This window comes from Sitophilus oryzae, unplaced genomic scaffold (assembly GCF_002938485.1).
Source record: "Sitophilus oryzae breed Bouriz unplaced genomic scaffold, Soryzae_2.0 scaffold_1745_pilon_pilon, whole genome shotgun sequence".
Lineage (NCBI taxonomy): Eukaryota > Metazoa > Arthropoda > Insecta > Coleoptera > Curculionidae > Sitophilus > Sitophilus oryzae.
In genome coordinates this window covers 330,437-350,013 of record NW_022146441.1, presented here as the reverse complement: position 1 = coordinate 350,013, position 19,577 = coordinate 330,437, and the positions used below count along the sequence as shown (strand labels likewise).

The 19,577-nt window shown below is 28.7% G+C and overlaps 1 protein-coding gene and 1 long non-coding RNA gene across 2 annotated transcripts; both read right to left on the bottom strand.

Moving 5' to 3' along the window:
• Nucleotides 1–2,125: 2,125 nt before the first annotated feature.
• On the bottom strand, nucleotides 2,126–3,169 carry LOC115881987. The gene is made up of 3 exons (XR_004050115.1): nucleotides 2,943–3,169; nucleotides 2,697–2,877; nucleotides 2,126–2,643 (listed from the first exon to the last, which is right to left on the bottom strand). It is a non-coding gene; the product is annotated as an uncharacterized LOC115881987 (long non-coding RNA).
• A 3,327-nt stretch (nucleotides 3,170–6,496) lies between these two features.
• Nucleotides 6,497–17,443, bottom strand: LOC115882028 (uncharacterized RING finger protein C57A7.09-like). Its single transcript, XM_030899848.1, has 2 exons — nucleotides 17,127–17,443; nucleotides 6,497–6,952 (listed from the first exon to the last, which is right to left on the bottom strand). Exons 1-2 carry the CDS (start codon nucleotides 17,324–17,326, stop codon nucleotides 6,658–6,660), a joined length of 495 nt encoding a protein of 164 aa, XP_030755708.1. The 5' UTR covers nucleotides 17,327–17,443; the 3' UTR covers nucleotides 6,497–6,657.
• Nucleotides 17,444–19,577: the final 2,134 nt, after the last annotated feature.

The window sequence follows — 19,577 nt, the reverse complement described above, 5'->3', positions numbered from 1 at the left end:
TTGTATTATCTTTTGTTTGTTTGTTTGTGTACCTTGTTTTTTTCCTTTGTTTGTTAGTTTACCTTTGTCTACAAATTGAAAAATTTTTTGACAATAAAGGCATTTATTTATTTATTTTTGGTTTGTATTTAAAAAACAAACATTGATTTTAAAATACAAACCAAAAATACGAGGAATAGTTATGTTTTCCATGTATTCTAACCCATATTTATTAATCCATAGTATCTAACTAGCGTGACGTCATAAATCCCGCTTCTAGGCTGTTCTATTAGAGACGGCATATTTTTTTAAATATCCTTTCAAAAAATTTGCTAGTTTAGGTGTATAATAATAGTTTCAGTGAGTAATTAATAAAAATTTAAAAATAAATATATAAAATAACACAAAGCTTCTAGAATAATTGTTTATTTTTTTTTGCGGAAAATCAGGATATTCTTATGATTGAAGGTAACAAATATTAAAAATTACATTATTCATTGAATCCGTAGGCAAGTGTGAAGGGGATTGGCTAGATTCATTATTATACCGTATGATGTCATTTTATATAGTTTTTATGTCATTTTATATGTAGAATTATATGGGGAATGTCATCGATCGTCATTTCCATATAAACAGGACGCCGTTGTTTTTCGACCACACAGTATATATGTATATACACGTTTAAAACATATATATTTACATTATTTTTTATTTAATTAAACATTTTATTTAATTAAACATTATACACACGTTAATAACGGAAAGCATGCATATAGCGTGAATACAATCAAAAATACGGAAAGGATATGGAATGGAAACAGAAGGTATAGTGAGAATCAACTTTTATACAGTATGCCCCTGGATTTTGTCTTTATAAGAGGAAAAACTTTTTTATTATTGATATTTTGAGAAAAATGCATTCTTCATAAAAAAATTTGCTTGTTCTAAATATTGTTGAATTTTTTCTAAGCCCTTTAAAATGAGAACGCGTTTCTATGGATATAATTTCGATTTCATTCTTTGATAGATGGTTATTATTAAATTTGATTAACGTTATATTCTTGGCTGTTAAAGTATCATATTTTCCAATAATTGTCATCACCCTTACTGTATCATTGAACTAAATAAATTTTCTACTTCTTTAACATCTTAAAACAGGAAAAACTAAACTCACCGGCAAAAAAAACGGCCACTAAAAACTAGACCCAATTTCAGACCTGGACTTCTCGCGAACCACTCATTAGATTTTGATGATTTTTCTTTTAAATTGTAAATTAATTCCTTTTTAACGGGTGCTAAATTCGGAATAAAAATTACTGATGTAGCATCCGTTAAGAAGGAATTAATTTACAAATTTAAAAAAAATCATCAAAATCTAATGAATGGTTCGCGAAAAATCCTACTCTGAAATTGGGACTAGTTTTTAGTGGCCGTTTTTTTTGTCGGTGAGTGTATTACGTTATTTAAAATTATATGAATAACAATCTGTCAAAGAATGAAAGCGAAACGCGTTTTGATTTTTAGGACATCAAAAAAATTCAACTATATTTTCATGTTTTTTTTTAAATTTTCTCTGAAACGGTATGAAAATTTGGAAAATTATAAACGGGATTAACCATTTTAGAACAAACAAAAATTCTAATTTTTTATGAAGAATGTATTTTTCTTAAAATGTCAAAATAAAAGTTTTTTTCTCTTGTAAAGACAATCCAGGGAAAACTGTACAAAATGTGGAGTTAGGTATAGGGGTGAATATATCAACAAAAAACTACGCCTATGTGCCGTATGATCGAAAAAAAAACGGGGTCCAGTTGGCTGGGAAATGACGATCGATGACATTTCCCATATTAAATGACAGCGATCTTCGTTTCATAGTCATCGCTGACGCCGTTTTTTTTTTCGATCGTACGGTACATATAATTTATCCAACGGTAAGTTCCCTGAAAATGAGAGTTGTCTGTCACTTTATTTCACCAATAAATATGATTAACAGTTATTATCAAATCAAGTATTTTAGACATTATAGTCTGTCCAATGAAGTGATCCACGATATATGTCTGTACGTATTAATTTACAAGTAAGTGGTATTTTCTGTCCAACTATATCTCCGTTCACAATGGTTAATATTTAATAAAATAAATTATTCAATTGAACTATTTTAATATGCCAGTATATAAACTGAAAAAGTATATAAAATCCCATAAAAGCACATTTTTTTGAGTTAAACTTACAATATTGTTTAAATTACATGACTGTTACATTTTACATGTTTAATGTAACTTAAATACGAATAAGAATTCATATTAATTCAAATTTAAAGCATAAACTGAGTACCAAAATAAAATGTATTTAATAATTTTATTTGCAAACTCATTTAATAGGAATAAAATATAAAAAGATCAACCTACATAAACACATAAAAGATGAAATCCCTTATTAAGAATGTCTTAATACGAGAAATCAAATGAGTCAAAGAATTGTTATTGCTAAGTTCACTTATTCACATCTCTACAAAGTGGGCAACTAGTCGAGGCACTAAACCAGTCCTTTATACATATCCCATGAAACTTATGGCCACATTTTAATGTAGTAAATAAGTTCGTCATGTCGTCCAGGCAGATTGAACAAACATTTTTTTCATCTCTGCTTTGTTTTATACGTAGTCTGTAACAAACAATATTTTTCTGTTGGTCTATAAAAATACTGAGGCAGAATACCTGGCAATGGAATTATTATTATAAGGTTCATGACATGATCTGTCCGATCTTTGGTCCGATCTCCGGTGTTGCTGTGGTTCTTCTTTGCTTTGATAATAAGTATAGATAGCTATACCAGCACCTACCAGTACAGACAGTCCCAACAGCATCAGTTTTACTTGAATCATGATTAGATTTTATACTAAAACAATACGAAAACATTTTAGAACGCAATTTAATACAATAAAAACGTATTATATAACTTACACTAAATTTAGTCGAGTTTCTACGTCAATATGGACTGTATTTGCTATATTCTATATTTTTTGACCAAGCAGACAGAGATTTCGAGGCAGGTTTTTCACAGGAATTTAATTTGACAGGGCTACCATCTGATAATTTTCAAGTTATTTAACATTTTCAGGCAAAATCAAAATATTTCTTTAAAAAATGGGGACAACGACCACAGAACGACAGCAAATAACTGTCAGTTGTCATTATTTTCAGATCAGTTTAACTAGTTGCCTATTTCCTAACATTACTTGGCTAAAAACTTTTATTCCAAGTTTTAAGTAAAAAATAATACACATTTTTAGTTAATACTGTTTTATTTTCTTAATATAATAAAAAAGAGTATACCTAAAAAAGTTTAAAAAACCACAAAACTTTTACATTATTATTACATAGCTAAACTTATAAAAATACTTAATTAAACAGATTTTATCTACAAATAGATAATATAATATAATGAAAGTGATCAAAATAAAAAAAGAAATATATGTATAACATAAGTAGTAAAATAAAAAGTGTATATGATTAATTAAAATATCTTGAATATCCTTTAGAAGTATTGAGTATAAAAAAATTAGATTTTTACTATATACTGCACGGAGCTTCAAGATCACAGAAAACTTTTATGCCATCGATATATACAGGGTGCTACAAATTCGAGGTACGAGCGTTGGTATCTCGGTAACCGTACTAGATACGAACATGGTTAAATTGGGGGCAAAGTTGCGCTTTGAGATGTTCACCAAGATGCCGTCAAAAAAAGAATGGGCCAATTGTATATATTTATATTCTTTAAACTGTGTCTGTACCAACAATAAATTAATATTAACATTTAAAAAAGGTACATAAACTGAATTCTGATTGTCTTGACTTGAGAGTAATGATATTGATTTAAGTCATTTTACTGACTTAACTTGCAGATCACCATGATTTAAGTCAAAAATATAGATTTAAGTCATAAAAACGACTTAAATAACGTTATATTGATTTAAGTCAAAGACTTAATACTTAAATCATTTGAACTTTATTTTTTTTATTTTAACTTAAACTGCAAAAGACAATATACTTTATGAGAACATTGCAATTTGCAATATAATATACAGGGTGACGCACCTCATTCGCCTCGGTTGATTATACAAAAAACGGAAAGATGTAGAAACAAAATATTTAATGGGTATATGTCGGGAGGCAATGTGCACAATTTAAAATTATTTTGAAATGTACAGGATGTTTCAGAACTAAGAGATCCATACCAAAGTTATATTCTTTCTTATGGAACACCCGGTATTTTATTTCATTTTTGGATTCTTGGACCCAAAAAGGCATTTATTAAAAGGGCTAACTATGTTTAAAATCTTTGGTTTTTGAGATATTTAAATTTGCATGCTACAATAGAATAGATTATAAACACCCTGTACGTTACTTTTCAGAAATAATTCTTGTGCTGAGTTTAAAGGTAGAGAAATAAACTTTACTGGGTAAAGGTGTGGATCCGGTGGCTGACCTTGAAGGCCATATTTGCTGCATTTGATCATCGATACTACGCAAGCGCACATCGTCGATGTTGCCAAATTGCAGTTTATTTTCGAATTATTTGCAGTTGAATTTTTTTTTGAGTGTTAATCAATAATAATACAAATTCTATAATTAATTTTATAATTTCAGATTTATCTTGATATCCAAAATTAAGGTAAGAAGGATAATGAAGATTGTGAAATGAAAGTATTATGAATATATAAAATTGTACGTAATAATAACCTGGGAGATATGGAAGTGGTTGAATAATAATAACATTTATTTATATATTTACATTAGAATTAAAAATTATCATTTACGGATTTTTTCTAATGGTTTTAAACTTATTAGAATTATTTTATTTCTTTCAAGTTATTTAATTTCTAGTTATTTACAGGCAACAATAGTTTTCATTATATTATGTATATTGATGTTTTGAAATATTACCATGACGAGTCTTATAGAACAATACACGTCAATGGGAGATAGAGGTAACATATTTTACCTATAATGTTACTAATATAATATACTTTGATTGTAATGTTTGTATCATATAATTTCTTAAAAATATCAAGTTAGTGGATTAATAGCAATTTTAGACATATATTTTATCGAAGAGTGTTGATAAGACTAAAATAAGCTTTATGTTTTATCTTTTTCTCTTTAGAAGGGAGATGGTTTGTATCGTAGAATACATTACAGTATTTAATATCGTGTACTTTGATATTCTTTTCTTAATTTACTGCAATTTCTTGTTTCCTATAATGCCAAATCTTGACAATATGGTGAAGGTTGAGTTTTGATCTTATTAGTTTTATACCTGTGTTTATACAAGACCAAATTAAGACTTAGTTTGTGATTTATATTAAGATCTTTCTTATAATATTTATTATGTCTTAATCTTATGCTTTGTCTGGAAAATAAATGTTAAAATATCTTAATTTTGCATATCCTATTCCATCCTTCCATTAGGAAAAATATGGTTTATAAATCATATTATAGCTAAGAAAATCACATAAATTAGGTGTAAGAATAGAGAAATCTTAAAGTAGCAGAAAACCTATTATGAACATGACATGGAGCTACAGCATTTAAAATTAAAAAAAGGAAAAACTTGGACATATAATTTCCCCGAATTTTTAATAAAGCCCTTTTAAACGTAGCATAATAATAACCTAGAGCAATTAGATTAATTATAGGAATCTAGAGTTTTATTTCTATTTAATTTTATTGACTATGAAAATACATAATAAGCGTTCACGTGTTGTGCGAAATATTAAAATAATAATATAAATTTGATATAAAAATAATATACCGCGTACTATGATTGAAAAAAAAATAGCGTCAACGATGACTATGAAATGAAGATCGCTGTCATTTTATATGGGAAATGTCCTCAATCGTCATTTCCCAGCCAACTGGACGCCGTTTTTTCGATCATACGGTATATATTGACAAAAAACACTGAAAAGCACATATTTGTTTTCCACTGAAAATAATTCCAAAATAACTTACAATCTGGCAACATCGAAGATGTGCGCATGCGTAGTGTCTGTGACTATATGCAGTGGTCAGCCACCGGATCCGCACCATTACCCTTTACTGAAAAATGGTATTGCTTGCTTAATTGAAATAACGAAGTTTTTATGTAAAATGCATCCTTAAAATAGATCAGTAGTCATTTTTGGTACCCCTGTATAAATTTAAGGAAACAATCATATTTTTCAATAAAGTTTATTTCTCTACCTTTAAACTCAGCACAAGAATTAATTCTGAAAGGTAATGTACGGGGTGTTGATAATCAATTTTCTTGTAGCTTTTTTGGGTCCAAGAATCCAAAAATGAAATAAAATACCGGGTGTTCCATAAGAAAAAAGATAACTTTGGTATGGATCTTAGTTCTGTTCTGACATACCCTGTACATTTCAAAATAATTTAAAATTATGCATATTGCCTTCCTACATATACCCATAAAATATTTTGTTTCTTAATCTTTCCGTTTTCGTATAATCAACCGAGGCGAATGAGGTGCGCCACCCTGTATACGTGACCGAAAAAAAAAACGCATCAGATATGGCTTGGAAATGAAGATCGCTGTCATTTTGTATGTAAAATTATATGGGGAATGTTGTCGATCGTCATTTGCAAGCCAACTCAATCATACGGTAGCTGGCATTCAGATATTCTGACATTTACAAGTTGGGCAACACTTGTTCCCATCATCTAGCCATTTATTTAAACAAGGTAAATGAAATTTGTCATCGCACAGTAATTTAACGTATTTCTTGCCCAAAGCCATTTTGCAGAGATTACAATTTTCAATTTTGGTCTCACCCTCTCTACCTGTTTCTTCCTTTTTTCTGCTGGTAGTGTTTTCGGGTTGTCTATAATCCTGTCTTACTGTTTCTACAGTTTTTTTGTCTTCATTCTCTGTTTCGTCCTTTTTTCTGCTAGTCCTGGGTAGGCGTCGTCTAAAAGCAAATACGTTCAAATAAAATATACGGAGGGTACCGCTTAAATTCCTGTCCCGATGTTGAAGGATGGCTATAGAATGTCAATGCATTTCCTACATAAGTCTATCCTTGTTCGGGAGGAGGTTTTCTGCGCTTGCTCGATCTGTAAGCACTTTGATTGGAAGTTCCAAATCATATGATATATGATATGTTTTGTTTTGGTTTTATTTATTTTAAGTTGAGGTTAAAGACGTTCTCTAAAATCTTTCGAAAAATTGGAAGCTTTTTGTTAAATATTCTGAAATCAAATAAGTTTGATAATGTAACATTATGCGCATATTTATCAAACGAGATATTTTAATCGTATCCAACATGTTATGGCAAAACACTTTTTCGACCAAAAGTTTTCAGATATCTTCGATTTAGTTATTTTCGAATGTTTATTTTGTTTATATCTATTACAAACTCAAGGAGCAACAGTTTTTTACAAGTAGTATTAATTTTGATGCTGGTGCAATACTTCTACTCGTAAAATAAGTTTATTATAAATATTACAGACATTTAAAAGAATAGGCTATGGAATAGGTATATAAAAATTATTTTATATCTGTCTCACAATGGGGGGCTCCTAGTAGCGTATAGGTATCTGCAGTGCGATTCTGTAAACATTTCCCTGTCTAGTGACTCATCAATCGTATACAAATAGCATAGGCTCGATAGGAAATTTCTTGCTACAGAGCTTACAGAATCCCATTGCTGATTTCTAAAATTCTTTTTCTAGATAGGCTTCCCGCATCGTAAAAACTCCTATTTTATGGTATGTAATTAGTATTCTGAAGGTATTAAAATATTTTAATATCAATATAGTTTTTTCACTGAAACTCGAGTTAAATCTTAATATACATTATTCATATTGTCGTTTTAGAGATTGTGCTTTTATACTTACTATTATGAAAATTTACTGAATAAAATATATAGTTGCAATCCTTTTACTGAACTCCTTAATTTCTTGTTTTATGAGGGGATAATTTTTGCTTATTTAGGTACTAATTTTAATCAGACCATTTTTTAATGAACTCATTTATATTTATATCATATCGTTCTAAGTAGACTTTGTTGTGTTAGACAATTATTATTAAATAAAACGAATGAAAAAAAGTGACAGGTACGATATTTTTTTTTTAAATTCAAAAAATAATTTAGTAAAACCACAATTATTAAGAAATTGTCTTAAAAACTTCGTAGTACAAATTGCATATCTATTTCACTTTTTTTAAAATTCAAAAAATAATTTAGTAAAACCTCAATTAAGGAACTGTCTTAAGAACTTAGTATTACAAATTGCATATCTATTTCACTCGACTTAAAAATTGCAGCAAAACAAAGTATAACAGTACATTTTTTACTGTCTATTGTTTCTTTTACTGCCCATGGTATTTATGATCAATAATCAACATCAGTCCTGGTTTAAAATGAAACAAAAGTAATTCATTATTATTAACATATTTTTTATTAAACAAATACCGTATGATCGAATAAAAACGGCGTCAACGATGGCTATGAAATGAAGATCGCTGTCATTTAATATGTAAAATTATAGGGGAAATGTCATCGATCGTCATTTCCAAGCTGGACGCCGTTTTTTTTCGATCATACGGTATAACGTACATATTAAGTTTATACATAAATCAAGCTAGATACAAAAAATATAATTATTTACATTGTTGCATTGTAAATACTCTTTTATATTATGAAAAAAAAAACAATAATAATTTACAATAAGACAGTCTGTGTGTAACTGTGTAAGCATTATAAATTATAATTAGCCTTGTGTAGTCTCTATTTTTAGTCTTTACATTATAATGTCTTTTTTATTTTAAAATAGTAAGACTAAATATAATGCTTTTAACAATTATTGATTTTTGAATAAAATTAGTTTCGTATATTTTTGTCTTATATTAACATCCCTTTTATTTCTGATTTTGCTTTCATGATACAAACGAACATCGAGAAAAATTTCTATTATTAATTTGGTTAGTTGGCTTCTACCACACAAAAAGCAGTAGCCCATTCGCATTGTTCTATTAATTAAACTACAGCAAAAGTCTTTAAAACTAAATCACAAAATTGTCAATAAACGCACAAAGATTAAAATACAAACGAAAACACAGTACACGTGGAAAACACAGAAAGTTAGAGAAAACACTAATGGCGACTGCCCAAGTCCAAACTGAAAACAAAACGCCGACGACGCGTCCAAAAATAAATCGATAACCCATCTCGACACCATTCGGCCAATAGAAAAGTAGCATTTCGGCGCATGTGCATTACATCCAGCTACTGAACAAGGATGGACTTATGTCAAACTCGATCTTCTGTCCTTCAATTCTGGGACATAAATTCGCTCATTGCTCTTATGGGGAGGCCGCGGTATATGTAAATTTAAACGTATTTGTCTAAAAGGTTTTTTTACCTTTTTAAAAATGCATCACGTAGTAATGCCACTATTTCTCAACCATATACAGGGTGTTTCAAAAAACATGTCCCATCTCTCGTGGGTGAATCCCTCACATAAAAATAAAATATATTTTTCATACCAACATAGGTCCGATTCTGCTTTGTTTCGTAGCTACAGGGTGTTAAAGTTTTAATGTCTTTTCGTTTTATTATAATTTTCTTCCAAGTAGTTTTAGCGTTTCGAATGAAATTTTGAGGGTAAAAGTTACTATAAATGCGACATATTTTAATGTTCACTGGAATATTTTTGTAAAAATGGCATGTACGCCACTGACTTTTTTTTCTATTGATATCAAAATCGTGTAGGCCGTTTAATGCCAATTAAAAGTTATCTCTTGATATTTTGTCGAATTCGGCCTCCTTGATGAGATAAACACAATTTTATTAATCACATTTAATAAATTATTACCTACCTAATTTATTATTACTATTAGCCTTGTATATATATTTTTAAAGTAGATCAACCTAAGACGTTTATGGACTAAGACTACTAGATGGCAGGACCGGTTTCCCGACAGAAAAATATTTTTTGTTACTCTGAATTTTGAAGCTACCAATAAAAACAGAGAAAATAAAAATCGATAATTTTCGGACTGTGCCAATTGGTTACTAATCGACCAGATACTTTTTGTCTATTAGATATGCTATAAAAGCTGGTAATTATACAATTCGACCACATTGTAAATACCGGACAAATTCCGCAAGGCCGACGAGGCCGATGCTTTTCACTGATAAGAAAAAAAAATGTTTGTTTAGATAATTTTCGAGATGTTTTTTCTTTCTGAATGCACATTTTAAGAGTATTTTATATTCTTTGTCCTCTTGATCTATTATACTGGTCGCGCGTATCGAAGTTCTGTTTCTTCTAGTTTTAAAAAATGTTCTTATTTCTTTATAGTTGTTGTGGTTGTAGTGTAAAATTAGTTTAATTTTATTAAGTTTAATTATAATGTTTAGTGTAGAATACCAGAAATAGTTTAGTAGTGTTTTTATAGTTTATTTATTTTGTAGTTAAGTAGTAGGTGAAGGGATAATTTGGTTATTTTTTCTTTTTGTTTGGTTAATTAGTAAGTTTATAATTTTTTCAGTGTAAAATACAAGAAGTAGTTGTGTAGTGTTTTTATAAGAGATATATTCGTTTATTTTGTAGATGAGTAGTAGGTGAAGGTATTTGGGTATTTTTTCTTTTTGTTTTTCTTCTAATTGTAGTAATTCTATTAAGTATTGTGATAGATACGCTATAATATATTCCTTCAACTTCGTTGAAAAGTGCGTTATCATATAATTTTGATTTTCTGGTAGTAGAATATACGAAAAAAAAATCTGATCAAATTTATTTTAAATTAAATTAATCGAGTCTTATTAATCACATTAATCTAGTCAAATAAAAATAATAGTTAGTTTCTAAATACTATACAGGATGATACTACGATGTTATCTATGGGTATCTCGGAAACTACTGGAGATAGAGAGTCGGTTAAATGGGGAAAGAATTGCAGTTTTGTGGGGTCATAAATATGCGTAAATATGCGCCTTTCGGTTTTTCGGAGAAGTTCAAGGCTTACTAGATATTTCGAAAAACACAAATTTTGGCTATTTTAAAAATTGTCTCTAATTCCATTATAATCTACCGTATGATCGAATAAAAACGGAGTCAACGATGGCTATGAAATGAAGGTCGTTGTCATTCTATATGAAAATTATATGGGAAATATCATCGATCGTCATTTCATAGCCAACGCTGACGCCGTTTTTATTCGATCATATGGTATTTTAGACAAAAAGTTTTCAGATAAAAATTGTAGATAATCACATACCTAATGAGTTTGTGTTTTCTGTTTTTTTTCACAGACATTATGTTTTTTTTTAAATGAAAATCCTAGTTGGCCATGACTTCATAAAAAACGCCATTCTTTAAGCTTTTCACCGATATAGGTATAATATGTTTTCTTTCGAACAATTACAAGTTATAGCCAATTCTTTTCTTTCTTGGTTAATTCCCATACCAATAATACCATGCCAATTAGTTCGCATCAAAAATGTAAAAAGTTTTATGTTTTCAAAAAAAAAATATCGTAAAATTCGTAAGCACTCAATTTAGAATAAAATAATCTAAGAATGAAATTATTCTTTTATAAACATGCATTAAATCAAATTAAAATAGGTATGTAACTTTTTTTTTTAAATATTAATTAACAACAATTAGCATTATCATAATAAATTATAAATAATGTACCAACATATCGAAATAATAATTTCTTTGTTAATACGGTTTAGAATTCTTAAAATAACAGGCAAAAATAATCCACAATTTACAATAAAATAAAAGTTTCGTTGAAATTTCTTAATCAGCTGATCATTATTAAAGTTCGCAGAAACCCGGGGCTATATTATTACATTACTCTGAGGAAAATAACGAAAATAATCGATATTTTTGACTCCGCCCCGAAAGGTTCACGATTTGTCCTCCAGTTGGCAGCACATTTTGTCTAGTCGGTTGAACAACTTTAAGAATATACAGGGTGTTTCAAAACAAATGCGAAAAACTTTAGGGGGTGATTCCTTGTTCAAAATAAAGGGTAGTTTGCTTTATAAACGTTGGGTCAAAAGTAAACCATTAGGGAGATATCGCGGTACAAAGATGGCGGAAAAATAATGTTTTTATTTTTTATCTTGAAAACGAAAAGAGATAGACTAATGAAATTTTATGGAAGCATTACTGTTATGAAAACACACTTTCAGGTAATTTTTTTACTTTTTTAAAATGAGTGGAAGGGGTTGAAATAAACTACCCATATCATTCTTGTTAACGAAATTTAAAGAAAAATTTTATCAAACACATGCAAATGCTTTAATTTGGATAGTTTAGTTTGTTTAGTAACTTTTTTACCTCTTGTGTTTTTTTGATAAAGCTCACCGATTAGAAATTAAAAAATAAAATGTAAAGCATTACATGTCAGGACAAAAAACATTTTTAGATTAAGAATCTAGTGATAATAACGATAATAATAATCATCTAGATAATAACGTATTGCAGTAGAGTAATGTCAAATAAAATAATATTAGGAACATCCTAAAAAGTAACAGAGGCCGACTAGATTTTTTCCTAAAAAAATTACAGCACCCACTAGATTCTTTATCAGAAAATGTTTTTTGTCCTGACATGTAATGTTTTACATTTTATTTTTTAATTTCAAATCGGTGAGTATTATCAAAAAAATACAAGAGATAAAAAAGTTTCTAAACAAACTAAACTATCCAAGTTAATTTTTTTGCAAGTGTTTGATAAGATTTTTCTTTAAATTTCGTTAACAAGAATGATAGGGGTAGCTTATTTCAACCCCTTCCACTCATTTTAAAAAAGTGAAAAAATTACCAGAAAGTGTGTTTTCATAACAGTAACGCTTCCATAAAATTTTATTAGTCTATCTCTTTTCGTTTTCAAGATAAAAAATAAAAACATTATTTTTCCGCCATCTTTGTACCGCAATATCTCCCTAATGGTTGACTTTTGACCCAACGTTTATGAAGCAAACTACCCTTTATTTTGAACAAGGAATCACCCCCTGAAGTTTTTCGCATTTGTTTTGAAACACCCTGTATAAACAAGGCTATTAGTCTAACCTACAGCAATTTCAAATAAAAAAACAATGATATTTAAAATAATTACAAAAAACCTAATTTTAGAAAGTTTTTACATCGTGCAACTACTATGCATTTCCATACCCATGTTTATGAGAACTTTTTTTCCGTATATTTTTTGATGGGGAATCAATTAGTAGTTATTTAAAACTAATTTGATTGCTGTCGATCCAATAATATATAATGTTTTTTTTATAATTAGATTAGGATCGAAAGAAATCAACAGAAGTCCTTTGTTTTAAATTTGTCGACGTTTCGCAAAATTTATTTGCATCTTCAGGACACTCTTAACAAAGTTAAGAGAGCCAAAATACAATCAAAAATTTTTTTTCAAAAACAACTTAAAACACATATACCTACAATTGTAAAACTACCCTAATATTAACAATTAAATAAAATATATGTATACGTTACTCACATTTAAATCTGGACTTTCTTAGTCATATCCATTAATACACGGATGGTATAGAGGGGAGAGCTGGGGGAGAGGTATATATATCCCTTTTTTTTTCTTTTAAAACATACAGGGTTGTTCACCACATACGACACGGAGTATGGTAGCTAAACGATTAGATTTTTACAAATTGTAAGTTCTGGGTTCGTTGAAGGACTATTAGAGCTACAATTTAAAAATATTTTTACAAGATACAGAGTGTCCCAAATAAGTTAAAAATATTATAGTTGTATTTTTTAAATGGAACACCCTGTATATTATTCCATTTTTAGATTCTACGATTGAAATAAAGGTAAATTTGACTAAGGTTTATCACACTTAAACCTTACCGTTTTTGAAATATTTTCAATTTTATGAAATGCACTAAAAATTTTAAGGCTTTATTTCTCCAAGGGTATCAAAGTTTTTAATACTAAATATTTACTGAAGAGTATTTATTGATCAGATATTGTGTTGCTATAATAAAAAATTTACTACCTTATACAGAGTGTTCAAAAATTTATATTAAATAATTACTAGCTTTAAACTGCAATAACTTGTTTAATTTAAATGGAACACCCTATATATTTTACATGAATCACATGCACAATGTATTTGTCTATCAAATTGTATTATACCATTTTTTACCTATTTCTTCAAGTTTTTGTAGAAAATGCATTTTTTATAATTTAGACCTCATTTATCATTATACCCATGAAATATTGCCATTTTAGATTATTTTTAAAGATGTAACAAATTTTCAAAGAGTACAGATACTAATATTGTCGATATAGTTCGCTTATTTCATTAAAAAATAAAAAAAACTGTTTAAATATTTTTTGTTAACAAGGACCAATTAATATGATCCCAGCATTCAAACTACATTAATTGACTGTTTACCTTGATTAATAATATTTGCTCCAAATACTCAGAAACTGAATTTTGTGTGTATTAGACAGTGTGGTAAAAAGTAACACTTTATACATTTTATTTCATTTTTTGACGAATGCTTATTTATAAAAACAGAAACGTTCACCTTCATAACTTATTATTATATTGATTCTGAGCCAAATTCACACACACATTTATTTAGACTACTTTATTAATTAAACTAAAACTAATTTTTGGTCGAAATAATGGATATGTATATTTAATTGGTATACTCTTTCACAAAGATTTAAATAGTTTTTTTTGAATACCAATGGGCTTGCAATACATTTTGTACATATATGTTGCTTTAAAAAAATCTGAAATGTCAATATTCCATGAATATAAGAAAAAAAATATTCGATAAATTATAAGAAAATGCATTTTCTACGAAAACTTGAAGAGATGGGTAAAAATGGTATAATACAATTTGATAGACAATAATATTGTGCATCTGATTCACCTAAAATATATAGGGTGTTCTATTTAAATTAAACAAGTTATTGCCGTTTAAAGCTAGTAATTATTTAATATACATTTTTGGACACTCTGTATAAGGTAGTAAAATTTTTATTATTGCAACACAATATCTGATCAATAAATAATCGTCAGTAAATATTTAGTATCAAAAACTTTGATACCGTTGGAGAAATGAAGCCTTAAAATTTTTACTGCAATTTCATAAAATTGAAAATATTTAAAAAACGGTAAGGTTTAAGTGTGATAAACCTTAATCAAATTTACCTTTATTTCAATCGTAGAATCCAAAAATAGAATAATATACAGGGTATTCCATTTAAAATAATACAACTATAATATTTTTTACTTATTTGGTACACTCTGTATCTTGTAAAAGTATTTTTAAATTGTAGCTCTAATAGTCCTTCAACGAACCCAAAACTTACAATCTATAAAAATCTAATCGTTTAGCTACAATATTCCGTGTCGTATGTGGTGAACAACCCTGTATAACACACTTACATTTAAAAAAAAACATAACATCGATATTAGGTATAGAGAAATATCACGAAATTTCTTTCTTTTCACAGACAAGCAGTGCAGATATACCTACGTTGACCGTATACAGAGAGCAACTAATTCTAGTTGATAAAATACTAATATAATTTTTATCTGGAGATAAAGAATAGTTGAAAAAAGAAACATAGATATAAAAATATTATTTGGGGTGCTTGTCAGATATAACACCCTCCGAATTTTGTACTTTTTTTATATCACTCGAAAGCATACATCGAAATAAGTATTTCAAGCCAAAAAAAAGTATGGATGATCCATAATTTAATGAAAAAATAAACATCTAATTATTGCTACAACAGGCTACTTTCTATGCGAAAACTCCTCCAAATTTTGTCGGCGTTGCCAGATTCATTCATTTCTTCTTGAAAGGTTCATTAAAAAAACACGTGCTGGTCGGAAGAAAACTCGCGTTAAGAACAGATTATAAATTATTTTAAAATCAAGAAAAGGCGATCGTTTGAGGAATTGTTCCTACACATAGCTGATATTTTGCCAACGAGATTTGACTATTTATAACTACAAAGTTGCACGAAAGAGTTTTGATTGCGTTGGTTTCAACTTCTTTGGGGGTTAATCTGTTGTTTTTTTTTATATTTTAATACGAATCTGAGTGTTTTCAATGTCTTGATTTTAAAATAAGTTATAATCTGTTCTTATCGTGACAGCGCTACTGTATAAGGATTTGTTCGTCCGGCGACCGGCACGTAAAATCAAGTGAAAGCAATCAGATTCGTATTAAAATAAAAAACAAAACAAAAGATTAACACCCTCACGAAAAGGTTGAAACCAACGCAATCAAAACTCTTTCGGTTTCAACTCTTTTTTTGTATCATGTAACGTACCGTATGATCGAGAAAAAACGGCGTCAGCCCATGGCTATGAAATGAACATCGCTGTCATTTTATATGTAAAATTATATGGGGAATGTCATCGATCGTCATTTCCAAGCCAAATGGACGCCGTTTTTTTTCGATCATACGGTATTATGTATCATACAAACAAGAAATAACTTTGGCAACAATGCTTACACAGCTTACATCCTTAACAACAAATGGTGACAGACGGCTCCGGCGGCAAGTTCGAATCGAAAGAGTAAATCACAGGAGTAAATCGATCAGGCAAATATTACAAAAGATATCAGCAACTCTGTTTTTGATTTATGACTTATTAATGATTCTCAATGATTAAGTCTGACGTTTATATTAATAAAAAATGCATATAATCGTCATATTTTACAATAATTACACGCTTATACAACTTCACCATAACCTAAAAATGCACTTTTAATTTATTTATTTTTCAATAAATTGTGGTTCATCCGCAATTTTTTTTGCTCTAAAATTCTGTATTTAAGTGTATGCTTTCGACTGATTTCATAAATAAACGCTAAAACTATTTGGAAGGAAATTATAAGCACCCGAAACAATATTAAGATTTTAACCCCCTGTAGCTACGAAACAAAGCAGAATCGGACCTATGTTGATATGAAAAATAAATCTTATTTTAACGTGAGGAATCTATCCACGAGAGATGGCACATGTTCTTTTAAATACCCTGTATAAGTAGGGTTGTTGACCAGTAGGGTTTCCTTAAAGGCTTTTGGAAATTCTGGACAAGTGAACTCTACGGTATACTTACCTAAACGTGGACCGGTCTTGTGGTGGTGGAACATCTCTGTTAGAAGATTGCCGAGAATATGAACCTCCATGATACGAATTTCCATTATTTGAGTACGAATGCTGGTTTCTTTCATTGTTTTCCTGAAAATAAGCGATAGCGGCAAGGCTTACACCTATTAAAATTGACGCCCCCAAAAAAATTAACTTCAACTGAATCATAGTGTAGATATGGCTTAGATTAGTTTAGGATTAATATAAGATTGTATAAGATTTAATATATAAAAAGGTGAAAAATATCAATGTCTAGCTCGGTAGGTATTTCACAGAAATAATAACGGTTTGACAGTGCAGGCAACGTAAAACAAAAAAAACTAAGTATTCTTTTGCAAATGATAGGCAACCAGTAATACACTTATTTTTACGTTTTTATTAGCGATGGGAACTATCGAATGAATTACACTATCGAATGGTTACTGAATGAATGATTTCAACCATCGAATGGTTTTATTCGAATAAAATCATTCATTCATTTGTATACTAAAGCATATGTGACAACCTCGCCGTGCGACTAAATGGTTATCGTTGAGCCACGACTATCGAATGCTTTTGATAAATGAAATTTAGTATTCGTTTGATTTTTGTGTGCGTCAGTGCATTATTAGTTCTTCCAAATTTTTATAACTTCGCCTTATAAATACTGTGCTATTTTTGCGTTTATTAAAATATTTAAAATACTAAAATAGTAGTTTTTTTAATTGACGATTGTGTGCGTGTGCAGGTGGTCAAAATTTTTCCGAAAGTTTGTGTGATTTTCCGTAGCCCGATCTTTCAATTATTTAATTTTATATGGTATATGGTCTATTTTTTAATGGGAAATTTTGAGAAGTAGCAATTTTTAAGAGAGATGAGATGAACTTACAATTAATTTTAAAAATACATATTTGTATTTTAGATGTTTTAATAATATGAATTAGTTGAACTTAATAATTATATTAATTAATGTGGTTAAGTAAATGGTTATCGAACTCAGACTATGGGGTGAGAAAATTAAATTAAAAGTTTTACACGTGCCAATTTAAAAAAAAGTTAACGATGTTTGTATTTTGTTTATGCTAATTCTCTTACATGTAGTTTTTTGCGAAGAAATATTTCATTTATTTTTTAGTAAGTAAATACCAGTAAAAGTAAATATTATTATTATTAAATAGTAATATAAAGTACCGAATATAAATAATTTTGATTTCTAATTTTTATTTATATTTTCCTTGCATTACACTGCACGCTTAGAAAATTAATAAATGTTTATATTTCATGATTTTAAAATTTGTTGTTAATATAACAAATTAGTTCTGTAATTATTATTATTTAATAAACCAACGTTGCCACAAAAAATTGAGAGACTATATTATTTTTAAATAGGATCTAATATAAATAATTTTGACATCAAATTTGTTGTTTATATTTTGCTACTACTTAAAAAAAATGTTTATATTAAATGATTTCAAATTTTGTTGTTAATAGGTATAACAAATTATTACTGTTATTATTATTTATTAAACCAGTCTTTGCTTAAACACATTAAAAATAATTTTCCTACATCCAAAATAACAAGTATTATTGCAGTGTAACAACAGAATATTAATAAAAAAATATAAAATATATAGACATACTATCCCTAACTAACTAAAGCCAAACAATAATATTCTTTGCTAATATCAACTAATACCAATATATGGCAACAGCGCCCTTCATAATGTATTTTCTGTGTAAATACTAGCACCTCAATAAAAAAAAATAATGTCCTTATCTTTATCTGACTCCACAAAAATCAAAGATGCCGCCTTCTTTCATAGCATTGCCACCGACCGCTGTCGGGTTTCTCGGAAAGAAACCTACGTCGCCGGGCGACAACTAAAATCCAGTTAATATTTTATTATAATCGATCCTGACCAATAAATGAATTTCATAAATGAATGAATTTTATAAATGAATGAATTTTATAAATGAATGGTTTTTGCTGCCAAATTACTAGAATAAAATATTTCAAGGCAGATGACGCATCTATTCGATAATTTTTATTCGAATAGTTTTCAACGAATGTTTTCTTACTAGCTATCGAATTATTCGAATGAATTGCAACTATCGAATGTTTCGATAGTATTCATTCGATAGTTCCCACTACTAGTTTTTATTTTGAATGACCTATGATAGCTATTAAGGTTGATTAAATTCAACATTCATCAGCAGATTGAGAATAACATTTGAAGAGGAAGCTAAATCATTTTAGGTAAATTACTAATAATTTACCTAATTAATATGTTTCATAAATACCTAATATTATTTTATTTAGTAAAATATGTAGATATAAATGATTAATTTCAAATCAAATATTTTAGTGCACAGTTTACTTTATTTCTGGTTTTAGGCAACTATAAATACACTTAACGTGTATATAGAGTTGCCTTTATTA

Excerpts from the sequence above, each read along its gene's own strand:
- LOC115882028 (XM_030899848.1), bottom strand. The coding sequence starts at position 17,326 with ATGATTCAGTTGAAGTTAATTTTTTTGGGGGCGTCAATTTTAATAGGT. Across the intron at positions 6,953-17,126 it reads CAAGACCGGTCCACGTTTAG|ACGACGCCTACCCAGGACTA; the intron begins GTAAGTATACCG and ends ATTTGCTTTTAG.